This window comes from Osmerus eperlanus, chromosome 10 (assembly GCF_963692335.1).
Source record: "Osmerus eperlanus chromosome 10, fOsmEpe2.1, whole genome shotgun sequence".
In the NCBI taxonomy this organism is placed as follows: Eukaryota; Metazoa; Chordata; class Actinopteri; order Osmeriformes; family Osmeridae; genus Osmerus; species Osmerus eperlanus.
This window is the reverse complement of record NC_085027.1, coordinates 11044041-11071389: the sequence shown is the minus strand read 5'-3', so window position 1 is coordinate 11071389 and position 27349 is coordinate 11044041. Positions and strand designations below refer to the sequence as shown.

General features: G+C 43.2%; 1 protein-coding gene across 2 annotated transcripts in view; it reads left to right on the top strand.

Moving 5' to 3' along the window:
• Window positions 1-25502, top strand: part of LOC134028147 (OTU domain-containing protein 7A-like) — a 39398-nt gene extending 13896 nt beyond the window's left edge. For both annotated transcript variants that reach the window (XM_062471530.1, XM_062471531.1), the window contains exons 3-13: window positions 651-804; window positions 4675-4857; window positions 5029-5247; window positions 7722-7823; window positions 8521-8648; window positions 11370-11482; window positions 12560-12687; window positions 14432-14581; window positions 19822-19936; window positions 21152-21236; window positions 21605-25502. In XM_062471530.1, the coding sequence (XP_062327514.1) occupies window positions 720-804; window positions 4675-4857; window positions 5029-5247; window positions 7722-7823; window positions 8521-8648; window positions 11370-11482; window positions 12560-12687; window positions 14432-14581; window positions 19822-19936; window positions 21152-21236; window positions 21605-23275 (2979 nt within the window). In that variant the 5' untranslated portion in view covers window positions 651-719 and the 3' untranslated portion in view covers window positions 23276-25502. The remainder of the gene's footprint in view (window positions 1-650; window positions 805-4674; window positions 4858-5028; window positions 5248-7721; window positions 7824-8520; window positions 8649-11369; window positions 11483-12559; window positions 12688-14431; window positions 14582-19821; window positions 19937-21151; window positions 21237-21604) is intronic.
• The last annotated feature ends 1847 nt before the right edge of the window (window positions 25503-27349 follow it).

The window sequence follows — 27349 nt, the reverse complement described above, 5'->3', positions numbered from 1 at the left end:
AGGCAAGATCATTAAAGTGATGCTGGAAAATGGGTTATTTAGTATTACTGTACCATTATTGTTTTTGTCAATTAAATATAACCTTGTTCTTTGGGGAATGAGCACCCTAACCTGATAACTTACTTTAATATTTGTCATCTGCTGGAAGAAAAAAAGTGACATTGTACATCTTGCAAAACGGAATTGTCAAAATATATCATTAACTTAGATTGACTATGCATAGAATATGAGAAGAATGAGTGGAACGGAGGAAACATAATGACGAGAAAAAGAGAGAGAGAATCACATCACTGTCATACTGTGGACACAGAGTGTGCAGTGAATGACCTCATGAGTCATTCTCACACACACTGGGGAAATTGTTGAGTCTCTCCATATGGGAGGTGACAGAGAGAGCTGGGTTGGGTGTACTAGACCTCACGATATATGAATCTGTCCATGTACCATATGGGCATAGGCTATAAGACAACACACATACAAACATATACACACACCACCTGCAAGCATGTCCGGTTCAGATATGTGCTGTTGTGAATAGCGTCCATCAGTTCTGGTTAGTTTTCTCACAATGTGTATTTACATAGACTCATCCGACTGGTTTTAGGTGGCTCCGTGCATGTGTATGTACTGTACTGTGTGTGTGTTCACAGATGAGAGTGTGAAGGCTGGCGTCGACTAAGGTGACTGCTGCGGCCTGGGCAGCCCATCCGCATGATCACATGACTCTGGATATGGACGCAGTCCTGTCGGACTTTGTTCAGTCCACTGGGGCGGAACCTGGTCTGGCTAGAGACTTGCTGGAAGGTAAGAAGCTGGACTCACGTGATACTGTTAACCCTTAAGGCTAATATATTAGCATTCTAGTCGTAAGACAATACACATTCTACAGCAAACACATAGTTTTCATTTGTTAGCAATGATGGAAATGCTTTACAGAACTGTTGAATATATAGCATAACATAATTTACCAGGCTGTTTACCTATTGTACAGCATTATTGTGGAGTATTTACATAGCAATTAATAAAATACAGTATGCTATGCATTTATTTTAACTGAGTAGTTCCATTGATTTGAGGTATAGATCTATATCAATACTCTATTAAAAGAATAGCCACAAGCTAACCACATCTTAACTGATATGCAACAATTGGTTATGGTAAGGATGATGATCAGTTAGTTTGTACGTTTGCAAGTTAGCCAATGTGTGTGTTCATTTAGCAGATGGATGGAAGGATGTATGTTTATATGTATGTATGGATGGTTGGTTGGTTAGTTAGTTAGTTAGTTAGCTAGTTAGTTAGTTAGTTATGGACCATTCTAAAAGTATTTCCCAAAAGTCTGCAAATGATCTAATATGCAACAACTGGTGTTTACTTCAGGGAAATTGGTTAGTTAATCGAATAGAAGTTGACAGTCATCTGCACATCAATAAAGGGATGATTAAAATAAGATATGTCGGAAACAGACAATCTTTCTCAGAATGAATTATTTATTTACCTAAACTCCTTTCTGTTTCCTCAATGACTGGGCCTCAAGCAGGAAGCCAAGCAGACAGACGCTTGCTCAAAGGAGTGGGTAATTTCCCAGCGTTATCTCATTAAAGAGCAACCAGAGCCCAATTTAGTCAGGAAAAACATATACGGCAGACAGATAAAAAGAAACCTCTCTTTTAATCCAGCTCAAAATCATTCCCTTTATGAGGTTTCACTTTGATCATTCATCATATGCAGTTCTCTGGATTTGAAAGCGCATAAAATAAGCTCAGATTTATTTTTTCTTGTCTTTATGCTCTGTCGGCTCGATTGCATTCTCATTGAAGCCTCTCGGATGCAAACATAGAAAAGAAATAGTTATTTCAAAGCATGCATCATGGAAGTATTTGTTGGGGCTTGGAACTGAGCTGGAATTGAGAATCCAAACGTTAGAATTACAAATGAATGTTGAATTGCAGTTATCATCAATCATGATTATAGCTGAGGAACATTTAATGTAATAGAATTAACTCATTTCAACTCGACCGAGATAAAAGAGCTTCATTTTCTCTCCTCTGCTGTATGTTTCTGTAAGTTGACTCATCAAAGCAGCACATAGTGTTGAGGTTAAAGCTGTGGATGAGAAGCGAGGGAAATGATATAGCAGTACTGGGGAGGAATTATCCATGGGAGAGAGAGATAGAGTAGAATCCACAGGATTCTACTCTATCTGAGAAACAGATAGAGTAGAATCCTGAGAGCTGAGAAACAAAAATACTTGAGTTAGCAATTCTAGACTGACACCCTTTTGAACTACTGAAGAATGATTAGTCAATTCCAGTTGATGTTGGCTTACTAAAAGGTTCTAAAGATGTGTTGGGGTGACGGGGTCACACAGCCATGTCCATTCACTGGTTCAAATGTTTGTGTTTAGAAAATCTAAGGAAACCATTAGAATTGACCTGATGCACATTAAAAGATGCAACATTGATTTTTCACACATCTCATATCAACCGAGGCTTAGATATGTTTTTTTTTCAGCTGTGAATGGGACAGCTTTTTTTGTATTAAGGATGCAGCATTTCATTTTTTTAATAAAATGTGTGAGGGGACAGATTTACCGTTTTCAAAAAGTGGTATAATCGTAAGGGTATGATGAAACCTACGCCTCTACATTTTAAGGTAAAAAGCAGAACTATCCCTGTTATTTTAAATATCTTACAATATCTACTATCTGCAGCAATCACTGTTTATGTGTCTGCACTCACTAGAGCTGTTTCCAGGACTATCCTCCCAGTGGATATGTCTGCATGGTGATGTGAAGTACTGCCCTCTGTAGGATAGGAGAGCCATAGTCACTTGTGTGAAGAAAGTGGGTTCTCTCTCTTCCTCCTGAACACACAACCCCCCTCCTTAAGCTAACTGGTGTTAAGGGTTTTTTAAGGTTTTTTTATGTCAAAGATTAGAAAAGGTTCCTAATGTAACGTTACACATGCAAACACACACACACACACACACACACATATGCTGACTGGAGTCATGAAGCCAGAGTAAACTGGCACTCAACCCATACACCAGTCAAGGGAACTTAGTGGTGACCATGGTAACTCCGGCTGCTCCACATTTAAAGAGAGAGAAAGAGAGAGAGATAGAGGTGTGGAAAGAGTATACACAGGACTTTGTATATATGCGGATGAATCGCAATATCATCAAATAAGTCTGTTCGAGTAAATATTGCGGAATTACTGTTCAGTTAAAACGTTAGTCTAAATCATACCGACTAAGCTCTGACCCAATTCTTCTTTTTAATTTGATTGCTTGACTGCATCCTCCAGAATCAAATGCTGGCATCACACAGCATGCACAATATACAAGTGTGGCACCACAGCATTGAGTACTTACTATTTCAAATGGGACATTAAAACATGAACAAGTGCACTACTGTAGCTTGCCTTACCATTCTTTACTTTTACTGCTGGCTTTGTTGCTTGTTGTGTCGTTGATGTTGAATTAATAATTAATAACTAGCCTATCATATGATCTCCCTTAGTCAATTGTAACAGGATACAATGCATTCAAGGTACAGCACTTTTCTAATGGATAGCCGAGGGCTGATAATCGATAAATGTGACAGTGAAATCTGTCAGACAATGGGAAGCCATTACAAAAAAAGATAACATTAAACCACAGCAACTTTGTAAAGTAAAAGAGAATGCTAAAACTAAACAACTAAAAACAAGTTATTGTGTATATGTAACCTACCGTTGGACACTAAATAAAAGTTGTCCGGTTAGGGTCTGTCCCTAGCTACAGTAAGTAACACTTTACATGCACAAATACAATGCACCCTCTTTGGGCTTTCCTCTGTGGCGGTTGCCAGGTCTTGCTCATTGATATCCACACTCAAATTAAACATGGTAGTCTTTAAAGCTGTTGCCCCCTGTGTTATCCATTGTGTTGTATAAGTGATTCCTGTCGAGGCCGTGGATGACTGTCTGTCTGGTATGTCTGGCTAGAGTTCAGCTGTCCGCTTCACTTCTCTTGACCCCATCGACACACAATGGCATTTTAACAGCCGTTTGCAGTAGTTTCAATTGCCTCATTAGTCTCCAAAATGGAAACAGGGTGCTTTTGACAGCTACAGTATGTGTCTTGCATGTGTGTGTGTGTGACTGTGTGTGTGGTATTACGTTAGAACTTTCTCATCCTTCGTCAGACAAATCTAAATGAGTGTAGTATTGGGGGATGGGGGGGTGAGGATCCGCCTACGAGATGCTGCTGAACTGGTCTGTCCCCTTTGTTGTGCCATTTGAACTACAGTAGTGTAGTCCTGTAATATTCTGTCTTCTATTTACATTTACATCTTACAAACATTGCACAGAGTCGCAAGGGGTGCGGGACCCAAGCGTTTTGTTTTAATACCTGCATCCAAATGTAACGTTACAGTACAACAATGTCCAGTTTAAGCGAATAGGTCTGACCTGTACTTTTTGATCACAGCAATACTGTTACACCCAGATGTATATTTGTAGTGCTCAATGCAAACCTTTCTTGGACTTGATTTTACTTTAGTGGGAATGAATGGAGGAAACATCTTACTTTAGTCAAGGTTAATTAACTGCGCAGGCCAAATCTAGATTTAAGTGATGTTATGCAAGCCTTTGACAACGTGGGCATGCGTGTGTGTGCGTGTGTTTTCAGGCAAAAACTGGGACCTGAGTGCTGCCCTCAGAGACTATGAGCAGCTGCGGCAGGTTCACACTGCCAACCTGCCGCAAGTTTTTAACGAGGGTCGGTACTACCGGCAACCCGAGCACGACACCCCCCAGCACATGAACAAGGTGGAGCGGGCTGTTGTCCAGAGACAAGAGGACAACACGCAGGGTGAGTCAAGGGGGGTGTCATTGTCATCTTTTCCAAAAATGCTTTCTGAGCAGTAGTAATTGGTTTTAAAGTGGAAAGGGTATAGGTCTGTCTGTCGATTCTCCCTCTCCATCTTTCTCATCCTCTTTCTTTCTCTACCTGTACCCCTATCCCCCCACTCTCCTCCTCCAGAGAAGCGCCTGTCTCGGGGCATCTCCCATGCCAGCTCCGCCATCGTGTCCCTGGCGCGCTCCCACGTGGCCAGCGAGTGCACCAGCGAGCAGTTCCCCCTGGAGATGCCCATCTACACCTTCCAGCTGCCCGACCTCAGCGTCTACAGCGAGGACTTTAGGAGCTTCATAGAGAGAGACCTCATAGAGCAGTCCACCATGGTGGCTTTGGAGCAGGCAGGTCAGTCACCCAATGAGCCTACCATTCTGGATGGGGCGAGGACTCACCTCGGGCTTAGGTGTCAATGAACGGTCCACCATTGTGGCTCTTGAGCAGGCCTCGGAAGACCTAAAAAAGACAAAAGGAATACAAATGCTGGAGTCATCCTCCATGTTGGCTTTAAAGCAACTTGATTCCTCTGCCTATGTCATCCATTTTGCCTCTGAAGCAGCCTGATCGCTCTGCTTATATCCTCCATGTTGGCTTTAAAGCAGCCAAATTGCTCAGCCTTCTGCATCCTCCATGTTGGCTCTAAAGCAGCCTGATCACTCTGCCTATATGCTCCATGTTAGCTCTGAACCAACCTGATTGTCCTATATCATGGTTATGTATGGGTTGGGATAAAACAAGGTGTGCTTGGTGATTAGTTGTGATAAGGTATTCCACCAAAATAATTGTAGACTCCATCAGTCAGTATCTCATAATCATATTCTGAATGGCTTCCAGTGAAACTAGATAGTGCCACATTGTCATCTACCACAATTGCTCTAGGCCAGTTAGTCTCACACAGGGGCTAAATGGATTGAGTAAATGCATGAGAAGTGCTCATAGACAACTTAATTTGAAATGAAAAATGCCTTCCGCAATTACTGCAATCAACAAGGCAGCCTAGCGCACAGTACCTTGGGATGCAATTTCTCAAAGGTAAACATGTTGATGCAATAATTCTATTCTTCCTTTTTAATTGAAATGAACATTACAGTGCAAGGCTAAACATAAAAGCTGAGGTGCTGAACCTCAAGTTACCCATTGACATTGACGATTACAATTACAATATAGCCAAGACCTAGATGGATCTTTAGACCTAGATTGATCACAAGCCACTTTTCAGACTTTACAGATTACAGAAGAACATGCAATTTAGTTTTCAACCGTGGTTTTACTGAGGAAAAAATCGATCTCTCTCTCAGCATTCTCCACAGCATCGATAGATGTGTTGTTGATCAAATTACATAATCCATGATGAATCTAGCATCTGGCAGTGTGACAAGTAGCCATGTTTCAATACTCTGTCTACAGTATCATAATGTGAAATGTAAAAACAAAGTTCTCTATTGTGTCTGTTACACACATTGTTGAGATATGACTTCTATCTATATACGAATATATATAATATATTTTATTATTACTAAGGCATCCAAATGGGGCCATTTTCTAAAATTTGTATTGGGATCAAGAAGGGAATGTTTCCCGAATCAGTCTTCGTAAATGACCAGCAAATATAGGTGGATTGTGCCAATCATCCGTAGCTGTTATTGTTTTATTTCCAAGATGATCTCCCTTCACTTTCTCTGTCCTATATCCTATGGATGAGCCAGTAAGAGCCATTGAAGTTTTTACGTCAGTGCCCTGCTTCTGGTTTCTCAATCTCTCTAAACTAACCCTGTTAACAGCACCCACCAAGGGCATTGCTAAATGATGAATGAGAGCGTGCGCACACACATTTCCAAACGCACACACAAACACAAATAGCAGAACGTCCACACAGTGGCGTGTAACCATGAACACACACACATGCACTCACACACACAGGAGTACCTAAGAGGTTCTTTTCAGAAAGCAACCTCACCATCTGCTTTAAAGAGTGGGTGTCTTCCTGCCTGGCACTGTGGAGATGCATGTTGTTAAGTTATGCTGATAAAGGAGGAGATGTGATCATTTGTTTTTGTTTGTTGAACATACAGTACAAGTACATTTCACTGTTATAGCTCACAGGTTGACTGCAGCTTTGCATCATTTAAGAACACACTACAGTGTAAGAACACACTACAGTGTGGTATTGAGGAATGAAAGTCCTCCCACATGCACATCCAGATTTGCTCTGCTTTTGCTCTGTGTGTTTTGAAGTGGAATTTGAAGTGTCTAGTCTGATCTATACTGAGAATCAGAATCAGAATTCGGTTTATTCGCCATGTATGTTATACAAACACAGAATTTACTGTGGCAGGGAGGTGCAAAACACTAAACATATACAGATCTTAAATTAAGTAAACAATTTAAATATAAAATAAAATATATATAAAAATAAGAATAGAATGAGCAGCGTGAATGGTCAACATAGTGCAATCGGATACTGAGATAAAGTGGCTTATGCATACTGAATTGCAATTAGATGGACTTATAATAGTTAAATAAGTGAATGAATGTCACTTATTTGTGCTAATGTCTTACCCAGAGCCGCCTATAGCTTCTGCACCAGTCCCCCCTGCCTTTAGTTTCTCAATCTCCCTCGACAACCCTCCCCCTCCAACCCCCCCCCCCACCCACCCCCCCCAACCACCACCACCTCCACCCTCCCTTTCCCCTCTTGTGTAATAGCCTATGTGGATAAACTGTAATCCCATGTTATTACCACAGGTACTATACTTATACAGTAATAATATACTGTTGTCAAGTTTTTTTTACCATTAGCGGACCCTGTGCCTGTTCTTCAGGTCGTCTGAACTGGTGGTCCACTATGTGTACCAGCTGTAAGAAGCTCCTCCCCTTGGCCACCACTGGGGATGGGAACTGTCTACTCCACGCCGCGTCATTAGGTGAGCCAGACCTCTGCCACTATTGGGGAAAGGATAAAGTAGAGAGAGGAGGAAGAAGGAACAGAACAGAGGAAGTGATCGATCTTCCCCTTTTCCCTACCCCTCTTGTTCTGTTACGATAGTTAGATCGATCAATTGATAGACAGATTGATTGATTACTCAACATTCTACTGTAAATGGAGACAGAGAGGGTTGCATTCATAAGGCTCTTTACAGGGCCACTCAGACTCAGTGCAAGCCTGAAGAAAGCCAGATAGACATCAAGAAATACCACCCACACTTGTCTGTCAGTCAGTCTGGGTACAGAGCAGGAACTGGTGGATTTTTCCCGTCTTAATTATTAGGGAGAATCAGAGGGCTGGCAGTAACAAAGCAGAAGGTTATAACCCAAGCAGTTGACGGGAAATTGAAAATAATTATTCATCTTTTTGAGAAGATTTTGGAAGTGTCCCGGGGTACACCCGTGCTTGTATAATGAGGCAACTTTACTCCTTACTAAACTCCTTACTCCTTGTAACTCCTTGGAGATGTGTTTGTAGGGTGCACAGATGTGCTTGCAGGGTGCACAGAGAAAAGTTCCCCTCAGCACATTTGGAACCCCCCCAGCAAAGGCTATATCGATTTTCTCACATTAATCATGTTGACAATGTACAGATGCAGGGATGGTTGGTAATTAGTGTGTGTGTGTGTTTTACAGGAATGTGGGGCTTCCATGACAGGGACCTGGTGCTGCGAAAGTCCCTATATGCCATGATGAAGAGTGGGGCAGAGAGGGAAGCTTTGAAAAGGAGGTGGAGATGGCAGCAAACACAGCAGAACAAGGAGGTATGTAGAACATTAGGCCTCTTAGCTGCATACTCCCACACAGGACAACCGCTTACTGTATGTGAGCCCACAGAATACAAATAGCAACAAACATCCATTGCTTTTGACTAACAATTTGCCTTCATTGTACAGTCATTACTGTGGTGTACTAGGCAGCAATGCCTGCTGTGATAACATTGTTGTTATATAGGAATTGTTGTTTCTATGGATGTGGCTTTGGATGTGACAATGGGATGGCAGAAAGTTGTGTTTCCGAAACAATGTTAAAATACCCATGGAGATATTTTGAACAATGTTAAAATACCAATTTCATTGTGTCATTAAAGGAAAATGTAAGTAAATGTTGTTTCTGTGTAACAACAACAATGTCGTTACCACAGTATAAATACAATGAGTAATGGAAGCTTCAGGTAAAGTGTAACAAACTTCAACTGTGCCATCAAACTGTGCGAAACATCAGTCAACACGTTGGCTGACGTGGAAAAGACAGGCACCCATGTTAAACCTGGGTCAGGTGGCTGAGCGGTTAGGGAATCGGGCTAGTAATCAGAAGGTTGCCGGTTCGATTCCCTGGCTGTGCAAAATGACATTGTGTCCTTGGGCAAGGCACTTCACCCTACTTGTCTCGGGGGAATGTCCCTGTACCTACTGTAAGTCGCTCTGGATAAGAGCGTCTGCTAAATGACTAAATGTAAACCTATACTGTACTTAAAAGTGGAACTTACCAGTTCATGTTGGCATGTGTATCCCAAAACACCAACCACACAGTGCACAGGAAACTACTTCCCTTATCTGTGAACATTAGCATTAGCATTGACCATGTACCTCGTTGCTGAGTTGACATGTAGCCCGATGTTAGGGCAATAACAGTGGCTGTGATAAAGCACTGGCAGCATTTCCCGTAGCCATTAATATCAGCCTCAGTCCACACAGTGCCACGATGGGCCGGGAGAACACTTTAGAGGCTGTTGCTCGACTATTAGCTTGTGTCAGCGTGCCTGTAGACATCAGCGCTAATGAAAGAGTTAGAGAGTCGTTATACAGCTGACAGGCAGTAAAAAGGCAACTCATGAGGAGTTATGGCACAATGCACGCACACCGCCGTGATGAACACCCTGTACGTCTGAGCAGGGGCCTGTCTGTGGGGAAGTGTGTGTGTGTGTGTGTCAGAAGATGGGGTTTGGCTATGCTGTGTGTGTTTGGGTGTGCTTGTGTGGGCTTGTGTGTGTGTGTGTGTATGAATGCAGGCTAGGGTCATTCCAGGGAAAATGCTTGGCTATTATTTGTCCTGCCTATTGGGGGGAATGGTGGTGTGGTGGGAATTGAAGTGTTGAGTGTGCCTGGCTCTGTTGTCTCGCAGTGCTGCTCTGTGTGACGCAAGGATATCCTAAACTTGAATTTAAGGATGCTTAGTAGCACAGAAGCACAATAGAGGAGCAGGCAACACTTACGACCATTTAACTACATAGCAATGCCCACGGTAATAACCTTGAAGTACAACAAATTGCCATGTAATTGAATTATATTAAAGATGCTGTAAAGTGAATTCCATGATTTGCTTCTCAGTACATTATATACGTGTGAAAAGAGTTGCTGAAAGCATGTGCAAAGCGCGAAAACTTTGTCGCACTGAAATGTGGAGTTAGACCGTTGAACAGTTTCTCACCCGTTTTCAGCTCAGGTTTTGTATAGGCGGGGCAAAACCCAACCTATCTACGGTACGTCAGAGCCACCTATCTACGTCAGATCACAGACGCTTTATATAACCTGCGTTCTGTTACTCAGCTGGTACGATTCAAAGACAAAGTAACTAACACATAAAACACTCAGAGACTGCAGGTAGGTCTATTCTGATATCTGCAATTGATTTAGCTAGTTGTTGCTGTTGTTGCTAAATTCAATAAATTCGAGGGGGCGGAGCTTCAGCTCTTCCATGCCACAAGCCCCACCTGTCATATCCATAATGTGGTTGATTGTGCACTTGAAAAGCCTTCAATATACTGTGTGCAATACTAAGCTTTGCAATGCAATTATATCAAATTGTATATTTTTATTTAAGTTTAACTTGATGTCAAAATTATTTCAGGAAAGGATGGGTCGTCTAGGACAATATAATTGCAAATCAAAATGTATTAATTCACTCATTTGTTATCATACTTGTCTTTGGCTTCAATATGAAAATTAGAATTCTAAGTGAAATGCCACTTACCAACCGCTGCTCACTTTAAGATCAGATACAGCAAGACTCCGGTGATTCATTTATCTCCAGTGCCTTAGGAGGAGCAGAAACTAGACTGAGATTAAATGGAACCCAAAGTCATAAGCGGGCCCAAACACCCCAACCCCCCCTCCCCCCCTCCAAACACACACCCAAAAGCACACATACACGTAGACACACACACCGTCCAGCTGTGCAATTGTAAAATGAGCCCCCCCCGCCCGCCCCCCCATCACCCCTCAGGCAGGCTAGACCAGTAGCTCTGACGTCAGTAATGTCCCTCCTGTCCCCTCTTCCCTCCTGTACCCCACCCCCACTGGGCCTGATGTGATACACAGTCCCACCGTCACCTCACTACCCTCAGCATCAAGTGTTGCATCTGAATAAGTTGCGTTTTCACAATATCACTACAGTATACCTTGTGTGTGTGTTTTTTTTTTGTGTATGCATGTGTGTATGAGCGTATGTGTGTGAGTGTAACTCTGTGGCGTCTCCCTCCCCAGTCAGGGCTGGTGTACACGGAGGAGGAGTGGGAGAGAGAGTGGAACGAGCTGCTCAAGCTGGCCTCCAGCGAGCCCCGGACACACAACAGCAAGAACAACAACACTTCTGGAGGGTAAGGCTGACACACACCCACACAATCATGTGCACACACACATGCACATCCACATGCAAAAATGAATACTCAAAACCCATGTTTATTTATTTGCTGTTGAGTTGTAACTGTGTTCAAATCTGAGTTTTGGTTGACGTCACCATTAAACCCTGATTGTGTAGCCCACAGACCAGTGTGAGATTTGACCTTTTAACGCTGATGCTACCACAGACTAAGCCCTTATGTAAACAGCTCTGGACCTAAAGTGGCATGTCATGACACAAACTCAGTTATTGTACAGATGTATAAGTGTGCCACATTGCAAGTTTATCATTTCAGCCACAAAGTCCAGTGTCACAGTAAAAGCAGTTGCCACAGAGGGAATCAATATTTGACCGTAGCATGTTCGAATGTACGTGTTTTATGAATATAAAGACTTGTCACGGAACGATAAACTACAACATTTTACCTGTAATCCCAAATATTGTGTTCTGGTTGTGTTCCCATGACTGTGTGGTTCTCATCTCATTGAGCCCATAGGTTCCATAGAAGAAAAGGGCCCATGAATAAAGGGACCCGGTTAGCATTAATTAGCCACACACTGCAATTTGTATGTGAGGAGCTCATTGTTTAGCGGTCATGGGTGAGAGCAAGCCAAGCTTAGCTAACTATGCAAAGGTTAGCACTGCTAACAGACACAGCACTATATCAGACACACTTTGCCTTTGTTTCAGCCATGATGCAGCGACTAGGCACAACATTACAACATACCGTAGCACATCTGCGAGAAAAGAATGTACCAATGTGTGCATGTGTTTGTGTGTGTTTGTGCCAGTGTGTGTCAACGTCTAGAAATGCAAAGAGGGGAAAACAGATAGAAAATCAGCCTTCACAATTACTTTGTATATTTTGTAGTATGTACTGTCATTTTATATTGTTTCGGCTGTAACAGTAGTCCCACCTCAGATCAGTAAAGAACTGCCCTACTCTCTACTCACTATTGGCACGCTTTGCCGCCGAATATATAGTGTGTAAAGGCCACCTGTCCCAGTAGCACTCAGCATAGTACAGATGTCTGACTCGGACCTGTGTCTCAAGGGTGGACAACTCTGAGGACCCGGTGTACGAGAGCCTGGAGGAGTTCCACGTGTTCGTCCTGGCCCACGTGCTGCGCAGGCCCATCGTGGTGGTGGCCGACACCATGCTCCGAGACTCAGGGGGAGACGGTATGCTAGTCTGCGGGGTCCGATGCTCACACACACACACACACACACGCAGGCACACGCAAACATTACAAATAGACACGTTACATTTGCCGTTCATTCATTAAGCAGACATTCGCACACACACAAACAAATATGGATTACATGGAATACATGGACTAGAAACAAATATTGACAAAAATGATTTGTTTAGTAAATGTGTCATTGTCTGTTTTACATGCACTAATCCAGGAGAAAAGCTAAAGCTTATTTAAGGGGGAAACACATTTGCACAATGCTTGCAATACTTACTATATTTGTCTACATCCGCTATAAGGGCTTAGGAAATAACTTTTTCAAGAAATCGTATGTACTCTCTTGATATATCTCTCTCACACAAATCCCCTTTTTGCTCTCTCTCTCTTACTCTTTCATTGTCTCTCTATCACACACACACACACACAAAGGGGTTATGACAGGCACCTGACTGGCAAACTCTCACACAAATACCACACTTCCAAAAACACACACACAATTTCTCACATCCACAAACACACATTTTCCATGCACACACACACACAATGATTACTGTGACTCATATGTAAGTCATACTTCATGATTCCAGTTAAAAGTGTTGGACATAAGTGCCCATGGGCATAATTACTTCAAATCACTTTGAATCATTTTCTGTTATTAGTCATGTATTCCCTAAGTTATTTCTGTGGGTAGATTGTGTCCTTTATTAAAAGGCTTAGCTAAAACAGAATTCAAATATATGTGGGTATACGAGTAATCAAGCGGTTAAATAGCCATCTTTTAACTCACGATGCAACCCTAAGTTTGTAAGAGCAGTACGGAAAATAAAACACTGAGCACACCTCCCTCCACCCTTCCATTCCTCCAGAGTTCTCATTAACTCCAGAGTTCATCGTCTCTGAAGATGCCATGGCCCCTGACTTTTGAACACACACTCACACAAAAGCAAATGCACACATTTGCACACGAGTGCATAAGCACAAACACAAAGTCACGCGTGCACGCACACACACATGGTCACAGCGGGTTATTGCCCTCTTCTGAAGTGCAGTGCATGATGGGATCTTAGAACATAACAAGCCATCTGACATGCCGCTGGCTTGTTTGAAGTGGACAGCTCAAGCGTATTTGATAGAACTAATGGTTTAAAAGTCAGCCCCTGACTCAGGCCTGCCTGTGAGGCCTATTGGGGGCAGAGGGAAGACGCTGAACTCTTGAAGCTTTTGCCTTGCAAGTATAATTGCATTGTTGCACCAGACACACACAGCTAAGTCTCACTCTTCACAATCAGACACACACAGTCTCCCATACTTTCAAGATTTTCAGTAATCAATGGGCACAGTAAAAAAAAGGAAAAGGAAAGAATCCTAACCTTGGTATTAGCATCTAGGCCTTTAATGTGTATCGATCTCCCTTTAAATTATATACCTCAACCATGAAATTAATAACAAAGGTATTGTTTTACTGCTACATTACATAGCCTGCATACTTAAAGACATAACTGGCTGGACAATTGTAGTAGAGCACCAACAACAGAAACTTCTGAAGGACAACAGTGCTTGTTCTCAAAGCTGGTAAACACAGCGAGAGGTAGCTACCAATAACTGTAACACTGTAGTTTTATACAGTACGCTGTTCAGTAAACTCAAATGTTATCAAACCATCTCTCCCCATAATGTCTCTCTATCTCTCTCTATCTCTCTCAAACTCTCTCGATCTCTCTCTATTCCAGCGTTTGCTCCTATCCCTTTTGGAGGGTTGTACCTGCCCCTGGAGGTGCCTCCCAACCGCTGCCACTGTTCTCCCCTGGTGTTGGCCTACGATCAGGCCCACTTCTCTGCCCTGGTCTCCATGGAGCAGAAGGACCAGCACAGAGAACAAGGTAGGCTTGGGTTGTCAGATTTGTGCTGTGGACTGGCCTTTGGTTTGCTATGAAGGCACAAGGTTGCTTGTTTTGGTGGATAGGCTCAGGGTTGTCAGGTTGGTGGTATAGACACCAGTATCAGTATATTAGAATAGACTAACTGTATAGATATACTACAGGAAATTGACTTTTTTTTAATGTGGTTCTTTCTTTGAATGTTATTGAGAACAGATGGCGATCCAGGTGTAAGGACCATACACCAGGTGTCCAATCAGTGAAGCTAAACAAGAAATTAGAGGGAAAGGTAGAGTAGGTATAATGAATCTCAGCTAAATAGTGGTAGTTAGTTATGTGTCATTATATTTGTATGAAATAGCTTTGTGACTGACCTCATACTGTTTAGAGCTATGCTAGGGCAGCTTGTGAAAAAGGGCTGTGTCTGACCTGACTCACCGGCTGGTAAGCCTGTTTGTCTGTTGCTGTCATAGAGACAGTGGATTGCACACACTCACACAAACACACACACAGATTAGAGAGACTAGACTTGCTGACTGGGCACTAGATGTACCCCAGGAACCACCAGATGTTGACCATGGGCCAGTGTCCAGACTTATCTGCCTGGGTGGCATGGTTAGCTAAGACCACAGAAGTATTAAGGTTATACTATATCTACTGTTATGATGCACTGTATGTTTACGGTCTGTTTGTAATAATTGGGTTTATCTGATGGACAGATCAAACAGACAAACAGAGAGACAGTCAGACAAACATACAGACAGAACTGTTATGGTGAATGAGGCATGTGATCTCACTGCAGTCATGGTTTGAGAGCTCCTGTGTTAGTCTGCCCCCTGTGGGCTGTGGAGAGGGCTAGACCCGACTGGCAAACTCACACACAAACACCACTCCCATTAACACATGCATACACACACCCACACACAGATTTCTCCGACGCCCAAAAAATCTTACAAATACACGCACATGTGCACACACACATACACACACACACACACTGTGCCCAGTGCCATGCCAAAGCTAATCAGAGCTGAGGGCAGCCAGACAGCCAAGGCTGACCACATCTGGGCCAGGGGCCTCCACAGCCTCATACCACGGGCCATTTTTTATCCTGACTGGCCCCATTCACCCTCCCCTGGCAGACAGCTGCACGGACACACACACGCCAGATAGCCTGGAACCTGGCCCAGTTTGGACTTCCTGGTAGTGTAAGAGAGTGTTTGTGTGTATGTCCATGTTGTGTGTGTGTGTGTGTGTGTGTGTGTGTGTGTGTGTGTGTGTGTGTGTGTGTGTGTGTGTGTGTGTGTGTGTGTGTGTGTGTGTGTGTGTGTGTGAGGGGAGGGGGTTGGACAAGAGAGGGGGATCGAGTAGGAAAAGAGAGACAGAAGGGGAAAGACAGTTTGAAAGAGAGCTAAATTACTCAGGAAGTGTTATTTATCTATAAAAATATAAATAGATCTCTTCAAAGTTGACACGCACAGGGAATATACATATAATACACACTCACAGGGAACATACAGTTTTTCAAAAGTATTTCTATCAAATAATCTGTCTTTGACAGTTTTATATGCTTATTTAATGCTGTGGTTAAACAAATATTAGCTCAGGTAGTGAATGTAAACCTTAAACGTTATATTTAGAATTCTCTTAATATTTTAACATTTCCTGGTTTTATTTGGCCTAATCAGCATTTCCACCCGGTTTCTCCAATGAATGTGTCCATTTTATCCCTAAACCTGCTTAAAATGCTGAATTTTCATCTTGAGGATAGGAGAGAAAATAGGTACAGCTTGACATCAATTACAATACCTTATTTATATTCAATTATTTGTTTTTATCCTTTGTTGTATCCAATATCTATGTCTATACAAGTTCAAGATCCCACCAGCAACAAAATAAGTTGTGTAGTTACACTTGAAGGAATCATAATGCATAGATGAATGAATGAGGGATCCAGGCAGACGACTGTGGGTGTGGTGGGTGAGTCCTGGGGCCTGAGCTCAGCCAGATCCTCCTGAGCTGCCTGGATATCACGATGAGGAGCTGAAGAGTAGAGTAGGTGAGGATGGGGAGGGCCTCAAGAGGAGACACACACAAGCGATAGGTCTAGCACTGGTGTATTTCAGGTATCTTATTGACTGGTCTCTCAGGCATATGTTGTGCTTAGCCAGTGTTAATCAGGTGTGTAATTGATGTGATTGGCTGATGGTCATCAAGTGTATTTTTTGAGGTGGCAGATGAATGTTGTGGTGTGTTCTTCTTCCGAACCTCCGTTATATCTACCTCCTTCCAGTCATGTTATCCACCAGGGGGCAGGCCTGCCTGCGTAAAGCTGTTGTGTAGGGAGAGATTGGAATATACCTTCTTCACACAAGCAAGCTACTGAGACTTGTGAACTACCCAATTCAGCTCAGCCTTGCACGTCTACCAGAAGAGTTTGACTTTGCCTTCAGCACAGAATCTTATTGCCTTACAGGTGGTCCGAATTGAAATACTTAATTTGAAAGCTGAAACATGCTAGGAAGTAGGGACGTCCATTTTGTGTTCAGCGGCCTGGTTCATAGAAGTAGATCAAGTTTCTACTTTAGCTCCCTCACCGCTCATTTAGCACAATGAAGAGGGGAGATCTGTGGCGTGTTCCTAGATGGCCTGTGTTCTGTCAGCCCTACTGTAGGTCTGTATCAGTGTGTATGTGCGTGTGTGCAGCTCAGATTGGTGCTAAAATCTCACCACTCATATCTTTGTTCCCGCCACCCCTTTCTGTACTTCCTTAAATCGTTAAAATTAAATTGGGTTCAAAACAACACCAACTGGCAACCGACAAATGCTGTCATCGATGCAGATAGCTGTTGAGCGGTACTGTAGAAGCGACAGAAGGTAATGGACAGGCTGGAGGTCAGCCCAGGACAGATTCTGAGGGTCCTGGGTTCCCACAAAGGAGCAAAACAATACTAATCCTTACAGTACCTTACCTTACAGTACACCTCCCCTCTGCTATAACTGCCTCTGTGTTGTTGACACACCTGCCTGAGGCTTGTCTCACGAACGCTCCTGCTTTATGGGGTCAAACACACACAGACACTCTCTCTCTCTTAGCTCCCACAGCTGCTTGCTGGATGACACACTCTCTGCTGCTTTGTTCACAGAATCTCTGGGTTTATCTTCCCCACTGGAAGGAGCCCAGTGAAACCACTCCTATGATTGCTTTACTGAAACCTCTCCCTCTCATCATGGTTATTTTGAGTGGGTGAGAAGCTTTGTGTGTGTGTGTGTGGGGGGGTGTGTGTGCATGTGTGTGTGTTTGTGTATGTCTGTCTATGTGTGTTGTGTGACTGTTGTTTGTATGTATGTGTGTGCGGGTGTTCATGCATACGTGTGTCTGCCTACACTGCAAATTAAGGAAATGTGTGCATGTGTGTGCTTGTGTCTGAGTCACATTACTGGCTGGTTATTTACACACCAAACAGGTGCACAGCCTGTTCTGTTGCGTGGCACGAGAGATGGCCATAACTCTGAGCTGTCGGTAGGGTTATGACTTTAAACTTGTCCGGACTGGCATAAATCACTCAGTAACAGGAGCTCCAAGACTTAGCTCCAACTGGTGTTGAGTCCTTGATATTTTCGTTCAGCCCTCTATTAACCTAAATGACTTACGCTCCTAAATGACTTCATGAAAATAGTTGATTAGCTGAGGTGAACAATGGATAGCAGACTTTTCTTTTTATCAACTGACTTTTCCACTATTTCCAAAAAGTGAATCAGATAAAGACATTTCAGTCTTAAATAAAGACATTTAAGTGGCAGTTTCAGAAAGAATCTGACACAAGCAGTGGATTCCGTTTTTTATGGTTTTGTGAATGCTGTTTAGTAGGCCACTAGGACTCAATTTTATAGCACTGGTGTCATGGCGTCCAACTAATTAAACAGTCTGAGGAGTCAACAACAGGACGGCGTCACTGGAGGAATCCTCCCACACCACAACGCATCTAAAATTCACCGTAATCCACGCACTTGCACACACATACACACTGTAACACAAAAACATGTGCGTGTGATACACACACAGGAGATATAAACATAGACCACACGTTCCTCAAATAGCACACATAAACACAATCTCTCAAAAAGCACTCACACAGAGTTACACATATGTGAGCTGAACACCACACATGCAAACAAAGGAACATACGAACATTCAACCACACTTACAGTACACAGCAGACAAGCCTAAACAAAGGAACCCATACAAATCAACCCACACGCACATACACTCAAAAGCAAACACTCCCACACACACAGGATGCAGAACATTCTGAGCGTCTTGGCTGGCTAGCTAAATGTCAAATGAGGATAGTCTGACAGCTCAGACAGGAAGATCCTCTACTTCAACAAGCTACTGTAGAGAGCATATGTCTCCTAGCTCCAATCACATACTTTGCCCCCAAACAAAGGAGCGGACTGGTGGGAGAAGAGAATGGAAAACACACACTGAGGCCAGGCCATGGTTTACTGGCAGTTTCTCATTACATTTAATAAGGGAGATAGAATGTTCAAAATGCACAGCAGGAATAACAAGTTCAGGCCTTTAGTTTATCCTTAATTACGGATGCAGGGGCTCTTAGATAACAAGTAAACCTGTTTGAGGCATGTTTTGATATTAAAACTGTTGATCTCCTCCTACAGTATGCTTTTGGATAAAAAATAGTTGTAGAATGTATACAGTGGCTAAAAGTGCTAGTTATCATTTTAGAGCTTGAATGTGTTAAGGCATGAAAAAAAGTATTTAACATTAAAAGACAGCAGACTGTAGCCTCGCGTCAACTGCAACAATGAGACACTGAGTCACAGGTCTCCCTGACACTGTGTTGTTGCAGTGTCAACGCCCACACAACACTTACTCACTTTTTAAATTCAATGAAGGAGTCATTTCATAACTGTTGAAACGTTTATCCCACTGGTTTCAGGGTGCCTGGAAGGTTGAGGAAGTAGAGAGTGTGAGGTAGAGAATACCTTTTACCAGGAGTGCGTGAGAAGTGTCCAAATGAGGCCTGTGTCAACAACATAATTAATAACCTGCTTTAGGTAGTGAAACTTTATATGATAGTCACAGTGTGGGATTACTGAGGCACTGCCTCTGGGGATTTATGTGCGAATGAGATGGAAGTCAGAATCGCCCTCCAGGTTAAGGTAGATTCGGACTGCCTCTGATCCAACCTGGCCAATGTGCTTTTTTGTCTTTCCAGCTGTGATCCCGCTCACTGACTCAGAACACAAGCTGCTTTCTCTCCACTTCGCCACCGATCCCGGGAAGGACTGGGAGTGGGGCAGAGACGACAACGACAACACCAAGCTAGCCACGTAAGTTAGCGTGGCGACAACCCTTTTCCTCCATGTCCTCCTTCTCCTCCACCTCCTCCTTCTCTTCCTCCTCCTCCTCCTCCTCCTTGATCCATCGGTGGGCCCCCGGGCCTCTGACCTCCCAGGGGCCGAGCTGGACAACACCGAACCCCCACAGAGCCAGGAACAAAGAGAGTAGGAGCACAGTGGTACCACCCCCGGTCTCTTTGTGCTGTCTCCCCACAGCAGCTCAGGAAAAGAGGAAGGGAAGGGAGAGGGAAAGAAAAGAGAAAGATTGAGTCATATTTCATGGAGAGGACAAGGGGAAAAGACGCCTGGGGATGTGTTACGTATGGAAAAGATCAGTTCAAAACTTGAGACAGAGAGAGACAAAGAGAGAGAGAGTTTCATAGAGGACGGAAGGAGAAACAGATACAGTCAATGTACTGTGTAAGGAGGGAAGGGAAAAAGTGTTTAAAAAAAAAGACAAATACTGATTTGCATAGGGTAGGGAAAGATGGAGATAAGAAGAGACAGCAAAAGAGAGACAGGATAAAAATAGAGAAAAATGAGAGACTGAGTCACAAAGAGCAGGGGAGCGAAGGAGAGGGGAGAGGAGCCCCAGGGCTTGCGGTGGTAGTGTGAAGAGAAGGGAGGGGCAGGACTGTGCTCAGAACGCCTCTAAGACTTGGCCCTCTTCTAAAGCCTGTGTTTCCGCCCACTGGGAGGAAGGTAAACACAAAATGAGGGAAAGGAGATTCCCTCTGAATTAGAAGATCTGAACTCAACACCCAACATAGAGCCATTTCTGGACTGTCTATCAGACACACATAAAGCCTGTTTGTTTGGACAAGATACAAGACAGGACACGAGTAACGATAAGCATTCCAAAGCAGTAACTACTGAGCTTCAGATCATGTCTTTAAGGTTAGGTGAGGTGTATGGGGGGGTACATCACTTCACATTAAATAGCTGACTAATGGTGGTTTGTGACTGTAACAACGTAGCGATGTTGAAAGGGTTCATAATGATGCTATGAAGTTGTGAGGTCCTTTAAGGTTATGCGGCTTTGAAACAGCTGGGCTCTTTGGCAAGGGATCATTCCCCAATATGAAAATAACCGGATCCATTTCCTGTTCAAATAAGGATTCCAATTTATTCCAGGCCAGACCAAATAAACACTTTTGTTGCAGTATAGTGCTATATCCCTTGATTTTTCTTCTTCTTTTTCTTTAGTTTAATCCTGTCTCTGGAAGCCAAATTGAACCTCCTGCACAACTACATGAATGTAACATGGGTTCGGATACCTTCTGAAACAAGGGTAACGTTTAACATTTCACTTCATTGATAAAAATGAAAGCTCTACTCAGTAAACAAGCTAAATATCACATTCAGAATATTGTATTATGTGGTTTGTTTGTACAAAGCAATATAAGCATGAATTCAAATTATGTTGAAAGATGTAGCAATATACTCTTATGTAGCATCCTCTTGTTTCTCTAGCCTATGAGAACCAGCTGTGAGGCTAATGTAAATTGACAGGAAAAGAGAACATCACTAGTTATTAGCCGGCTATTCTTACACAGCTGAGTCAGCCTTGAGGAGCCTCTTACACTTTCATGAGCTGTTGCTAAGGTCTTTACGTTCTCTGCCATATCCACTCTCCCCCTTCTCTCCTTTTCCCGTTAGGCTCCCCTGGCCATGCCGGAGTCTCCAACGGCGTCTGCGGGCGAGGACGTACAGTCCCTGGCCGATTCCATGGACTCTGACCGCGAGTCTGTATGCAGCAACTCCAATATCAACAATGGTAAGGCAATCTCCTCCAGTAAGGACAAGGAGCGAGGAGGGGAGCAAAAGGAGAAGACCGAGAGGCAGCAGCCAGGGCAGCAGAGGAAGGATAAAGACAAAACCAGAACGGACTCTGTGGCGAACAAACTGGGCAGCTTCAGTAAGACCCTGGGCATCAAGCTGAAGAAGAATATGGGGGGTTTGGGGGGGCTGGTGCATGGCAAAATCAACCGGTCCAACTCCACAGGCACTGGGAGGAACGTGAGCAGCAACGGGGTGGAGAACGGGGAGAAGAGCAAGAGTAAGAAAGAGGGGAAGGCTAGGAAGGACGGAGGCGTAGGGAAGGAGGAGTCGGGGCCGTCGGCCAGCACATCATCCTCCTCAGAGAAGACCACGAGTCCCTCGCCCACGGAGAGGCTCCCTGGGATGCCGTCTCCCCTGGTGGAGAGAGACCGGGGGAGCCTCCTGGCCAGGCTGGTGGGGGACAAGGCTCTGACAGAACACTGGAAGTACAGCACCGATGTGAAACTGAGCTTGAACATCTTACGGGCAGCCATGCAAGGGGAGCGCAAGTTCATCTTCGCGGGCCTGCTGCTGACCAGCCACCGGCACCAGTTCCATGAGGAGATGATCAGCTTCTACCTGAGCAGCGCACAGGAGCGCTTCAGCCAGGAGCAGGAGACCAAGAGGAAGGAGATGGAGAAGAAACCGGCGGCGACCACCACCAACGGGCCCAGCTTCTCCTCAGCGGCTTCTCTGAGGAAGCCGGAGCAGGAGAGCGCCCCCAACAGGGAGAGGGTGACGGACAGAGTCGACAGGACAGAGAGGAACTCCACTCTGACCCCTCCGCCCATCCCGCCGCCACCAGCCCCCACCCCCCAGGACGGCTGCTCCCCGGCCAGGCACCATCACCAAAGCCACACCTCCCACATCCCCCCACAAATCGCCCTCAGGATGCATGGCCGCCACAGCCCCTCGCCTCACAGTTCCCCCAGCAGTAGGAGGAGCGGGGCAGCGTGCGTGACGCCCCCCGTCCCGGTGTCGGCACACTATAGCCACACCCCGCCCATCCAGCGCTCCAGCATCATCCACCTACGTGAAGGCAATGCAGCCCCGCATAGCTTCCAGGAAGAACCATACCGGCCAATGGTGGGCACCCTGAAAACCTGTGCCACCTATCCCCAGCAGAACCGTTCTCTGTCCTCGCAAAGCTACTCCCCGGCACGCCTGTCTGGCGTCCGCACTGTCGTCAACAACAACAACAACCCCACCTCCGCCGAGCCCTACAACATGCCAGGGGAGCACAAGTCCCACACATACACAAACGGCTTCAATGCCAATGATATCCGAGACTGCTTAGAGTTTGCCGACGCAGACTCGCCACAGACCTGGGGGAGCACGGACAAGCCCAAAGGCCGGAGTGGCACCATGTACTGCAGCCAGCAGAGGAGGTGCAGGAGGGAGAACTGTTCATTCTACGGCAGGCCTGAGACAGAGAACTACTGCTCCTATTGCTTCAAAGAGGAGCTGAAACGTAGAGAGAGGGAAGGCAAGTCGCACAGACCTGGATAGCCCATGCCCACCTGTCAGCCAGAGTTGGTATAACCTGTGCTGGTCTTAGAGCAAGAGCAATGGCCATAATTGAAAGGTACCAGACAGTTAACATAGGGTAATGAAAAAGAGTAGAACTGGCCTCTATTTAGAAAAGGGTCTTGATACCTGTCACTTCTGTCTCAGTGTCGGTTACTGTACAATGACACAATTACTTGATGAGAAGCAGTGTTTTGGAAGAGTTAACAACTTTGGCCAAGACATTATATCTGTTTAAAATCTTCAATGTGTGGTACAAGTCTGTGTTTTTTTTGTCAGAAGCCATTCTTGTGAATTTTGAAGATGACAGTGATACATAATCATTTTCCAACTAAAAATCTTCAAATAATCTCTCATATTTGCGTGTCGAAGTACTAAATGGGACAAAGCACTTTTTGGAGCAATAAGTAGCCTGTTGTCAAATTAACATGACCACATTCAGTTGTCTATGCACTAATTTGCTCAAGTAGAACAGTTGCACAGCTTGTAATACAGCTGAATATGAATGCCAGCGGCAAAATTCAATCATCTTGGTAATGCACTTTTTCAATGGTAGATTTTAATTACTACAGGGTTAAATGAAATAAAACATGAAATGATTTAATTCAAACATAGCCTACGCTTTGCTTTTTTTGAATATATATATTTTTTTTCTATCTTCTGAATATCTTTAATCAAGGGATTAAGTTACTGATATTTTTACAGGCACTATTTCACATTAAAAAGTTAAATTTTCACAGTTTAATGGATCTCTCCTGGTCAAAGTTGTTAACCTCTAACGCTCAACATTCAACTGAACATACTGTGCCGCAATTTGTAACCCTTTTATGTGACTGGTTCATGGACTCTCACCATTTAAATGTAAGATATGATTTTGTATTCATTTGGGGAGATTTACACGATTACATTTTTTATTTGCACATTAGATAACAATGTACATAGCAAAAATGACCTGAAAAAAGTGATTAGTATATTGTTAAAAGAGTTTGTGTGTTTTTGTCTATGGACTACAGAATGTGAGAATATTGGGAATTTACAAGCCAAGGCTAAAGTGTAAAATATTAAAAATATTTTTATATGATTTTCACAAAATGCCATGAAGCAATATTTTGCGCTTTTTCTTATGGACACAGTTTTCACTTTGGTAACTTACTTTAAGTGCACGGCCATTTGAAAAAAACATGACTCTGTAGGAAGATGAGCTGATGAGCAGTTGAATAATTGATCAGATGTCAGATCAAGGAACTACACCTATATTGTTGTTTTTAGTTTCGATTAATCTTGTAATAAAAAAAATTGGGTTTAAACGGGTTTCGAAATATCTTAGCATTTTGAAGGACTAGAGGCATAATCACCCCTCATGGAAGCTCCACAGATCTGTAACTGTATCAAGTTTGAATAAACATTAAAACGTTAATGGAAAATCATGCTGCTGTTGCATCGTGTATTAGGAGATTTACATAAGGGTGTATTAAATTGTCTTCATCTCTAAGCACAACATATCTTTGTACTATGTTGTACTTTCAGTGGTTAGCTAATGATTTCTAACATAGCGTTATGATGTCCTTTCTTATTTAGTGAAAACATAATAGTAGGGAGTATTAGATCAATTGTCTCCAGATTGAATCCATGGATAGTCCTTTGGAATGCTGTGTACAGTAACCCTGCAGTTGTTTGTGTGACTAACTCACATAACTGGTATAATATCTTCAGCTCAACCTATGGTGAAATTATATGCATACGCAGTGCCGGTGCTTGAACCTATACATACTGTATGTCGACCGTAAAACAGTTGAGGGGCTGCCTAATGGTTTGGTATTGATCTTAAGGTCTTTCATTTGCAATAATTGTCCTTGTATTATGTTGTTGGTAGACGACCACACATGGTTTCCAATGAACTGTGTTACAGTACAATGTTTATATAGGTTACATGTCAAAGAAGCCAAATTATAGTTATAACTGTCCTAGTTTGCCCAACATTGCAATAACGATAGAGACATTTCAAAATTATTGGACAATTCAACCCTTTATTTAAAGAACTGTTATGATATTTAAAAAAAGCTTTAGCGCCAATATCAGTGAGTGTGTGAGGTGAATTGCTGAGTGTTTGTCTTACCTTGTGAGAGATAATGTGTGGTTCATATAGCCCATGAGCAATGGGATTGTATGTGTTCATATCAACAACAAAAAAATACAATAAAAATAATAATTCATACCTGTCTCTTTATTTATGTATCACTGTTTTCCAGATGTTGAGTAGCTATGGTGGTGGTTGTGTGTGGTGGTCCCAGTATGTTCGATATCAACCCAGTAACTCTACCACTTCAGGCTTTGCTGACTCTATTTTCCCACTGTGCGGATATCAATTTCAGGAGTTCTGTTCCTTTCTTTCAAAGTAGCGGAAGCTTCATCCAGGGATTGGCCCCCAGGCAGCCAAACAAACCGCACTAAGCAGGGATTTCACGGCTTCTCATGCAAATGGGAACTATAAAGTTGATACTCAAAAAGAAATACTGCAATGTGAACCTGATTGACTACAGGAAGGAAAACAAAATATAATAAATCTAACTCTCCCACACACTGTACACACAGAAGTTGTATATGTATACCGTACATCAATAAGTATATTGTAGTTCTAACTTAAGAACCAAAGTAACTCTCGTAACAAAGAAATTAGGTTGTGTTGTTGGTGGCTCTGCTTAAGAGGGTAGACCCAAGCCCCGCAACAGCGCTACATTGACAAAAAAAAGGAATAAACAGCAATCTCCCTGACCAACATGCAAAGCACAACAGTACAAAACAGAATTGGTAAAGGTTGGGAAGATGGCAATCAAGCAAGAAAACAGCAGTAGCAGCAACATCATACAGTAGCAACAAGTATATACAATGTTCTATGCCGATTATTTAAATACTGTAGCCTCCATGTGAGGCAGCAACTTATGTTGAAGCCATGAGATTAAGGTTCATGGAGCAACAGCTGACGAGAGCCAGTGACACACAATGATGCCTCAACTTTGTTGTCCGAGCCTAAGTTTTGCTCCGACCTGTTCTGTGAAAACCTTTTTTGCTCTTACTTTTAAATGTTCAAACTACTTAATTTAATGTTTCCTCCATGAGCTCAAATGACCTTGCTTGTTGCATAACAATGTGTTGTGACGGATGTTTCCCAACATCTTGTTTAACTCTGGCCGGATTGGTTGCATAGTCCAGTTCCTCCAAAAGGTCACATGGACAGGAAGTTCAGTCACTATAGCTCTTTATTCCTGGTATGCAATTTCTTTTGCATAATGAATTGAATACAAAGAACAAATACTATTGAGCCCACTGAGCCGCTCTCTGACCTGACTGGCGTCCTATTGACTTATGTGACCCCTCATTCCTGACCTCAATGCAGTAGAATAATACAGAATTGTAACAGGAACCCCACACAATGGATTTCATTCTGTGGTGCACACAAACACAACCATCAAGACAGCAGCCAGACATTTTCTAATGAAACCCCTCCGTTTTCTATGCTACACTGTCACTCCTACAGTACACACTGTTCTATATATTAGCATATAGACTGGAATCAAAGTCACACAGAACAGAGTAGGGAGAATGGAGCTTGATACACTGAAGTGAAACCACCAAACAATGTTTCGAAATGTGGAAAAATGACATGAGAGATTTGTAGAATACTGAAGTTGTTGACTCATTTGTCCTCATGTGAACGCTGCCGTGAGAAAATGGTGTCAGTTCCTCATGCTTCTCTGTCCTCATGTGGGTGTGCTGTCACTGTGTGCCCACAGTGAGTACACATCACCCTTACATATGAACATTCCTTAGTTCACAGTATAAGATTTAAAAAGACAATGCAATGGTTACAGTAACAGTCAAAACTCCATGTATTTCAAGCTGGAATTCTTTCAATAATATATACAGATCAATGGTCTTCACCATGTTGATACATGCTTTTAAATAGCTTTCCTTGATTTGTAGACACTTTATTGGTACAAGTTTGAGATGTTGTGTCCTAAGTGCCAGCCTTTTGGTTCCCAGCACTCAGTTCTCTGG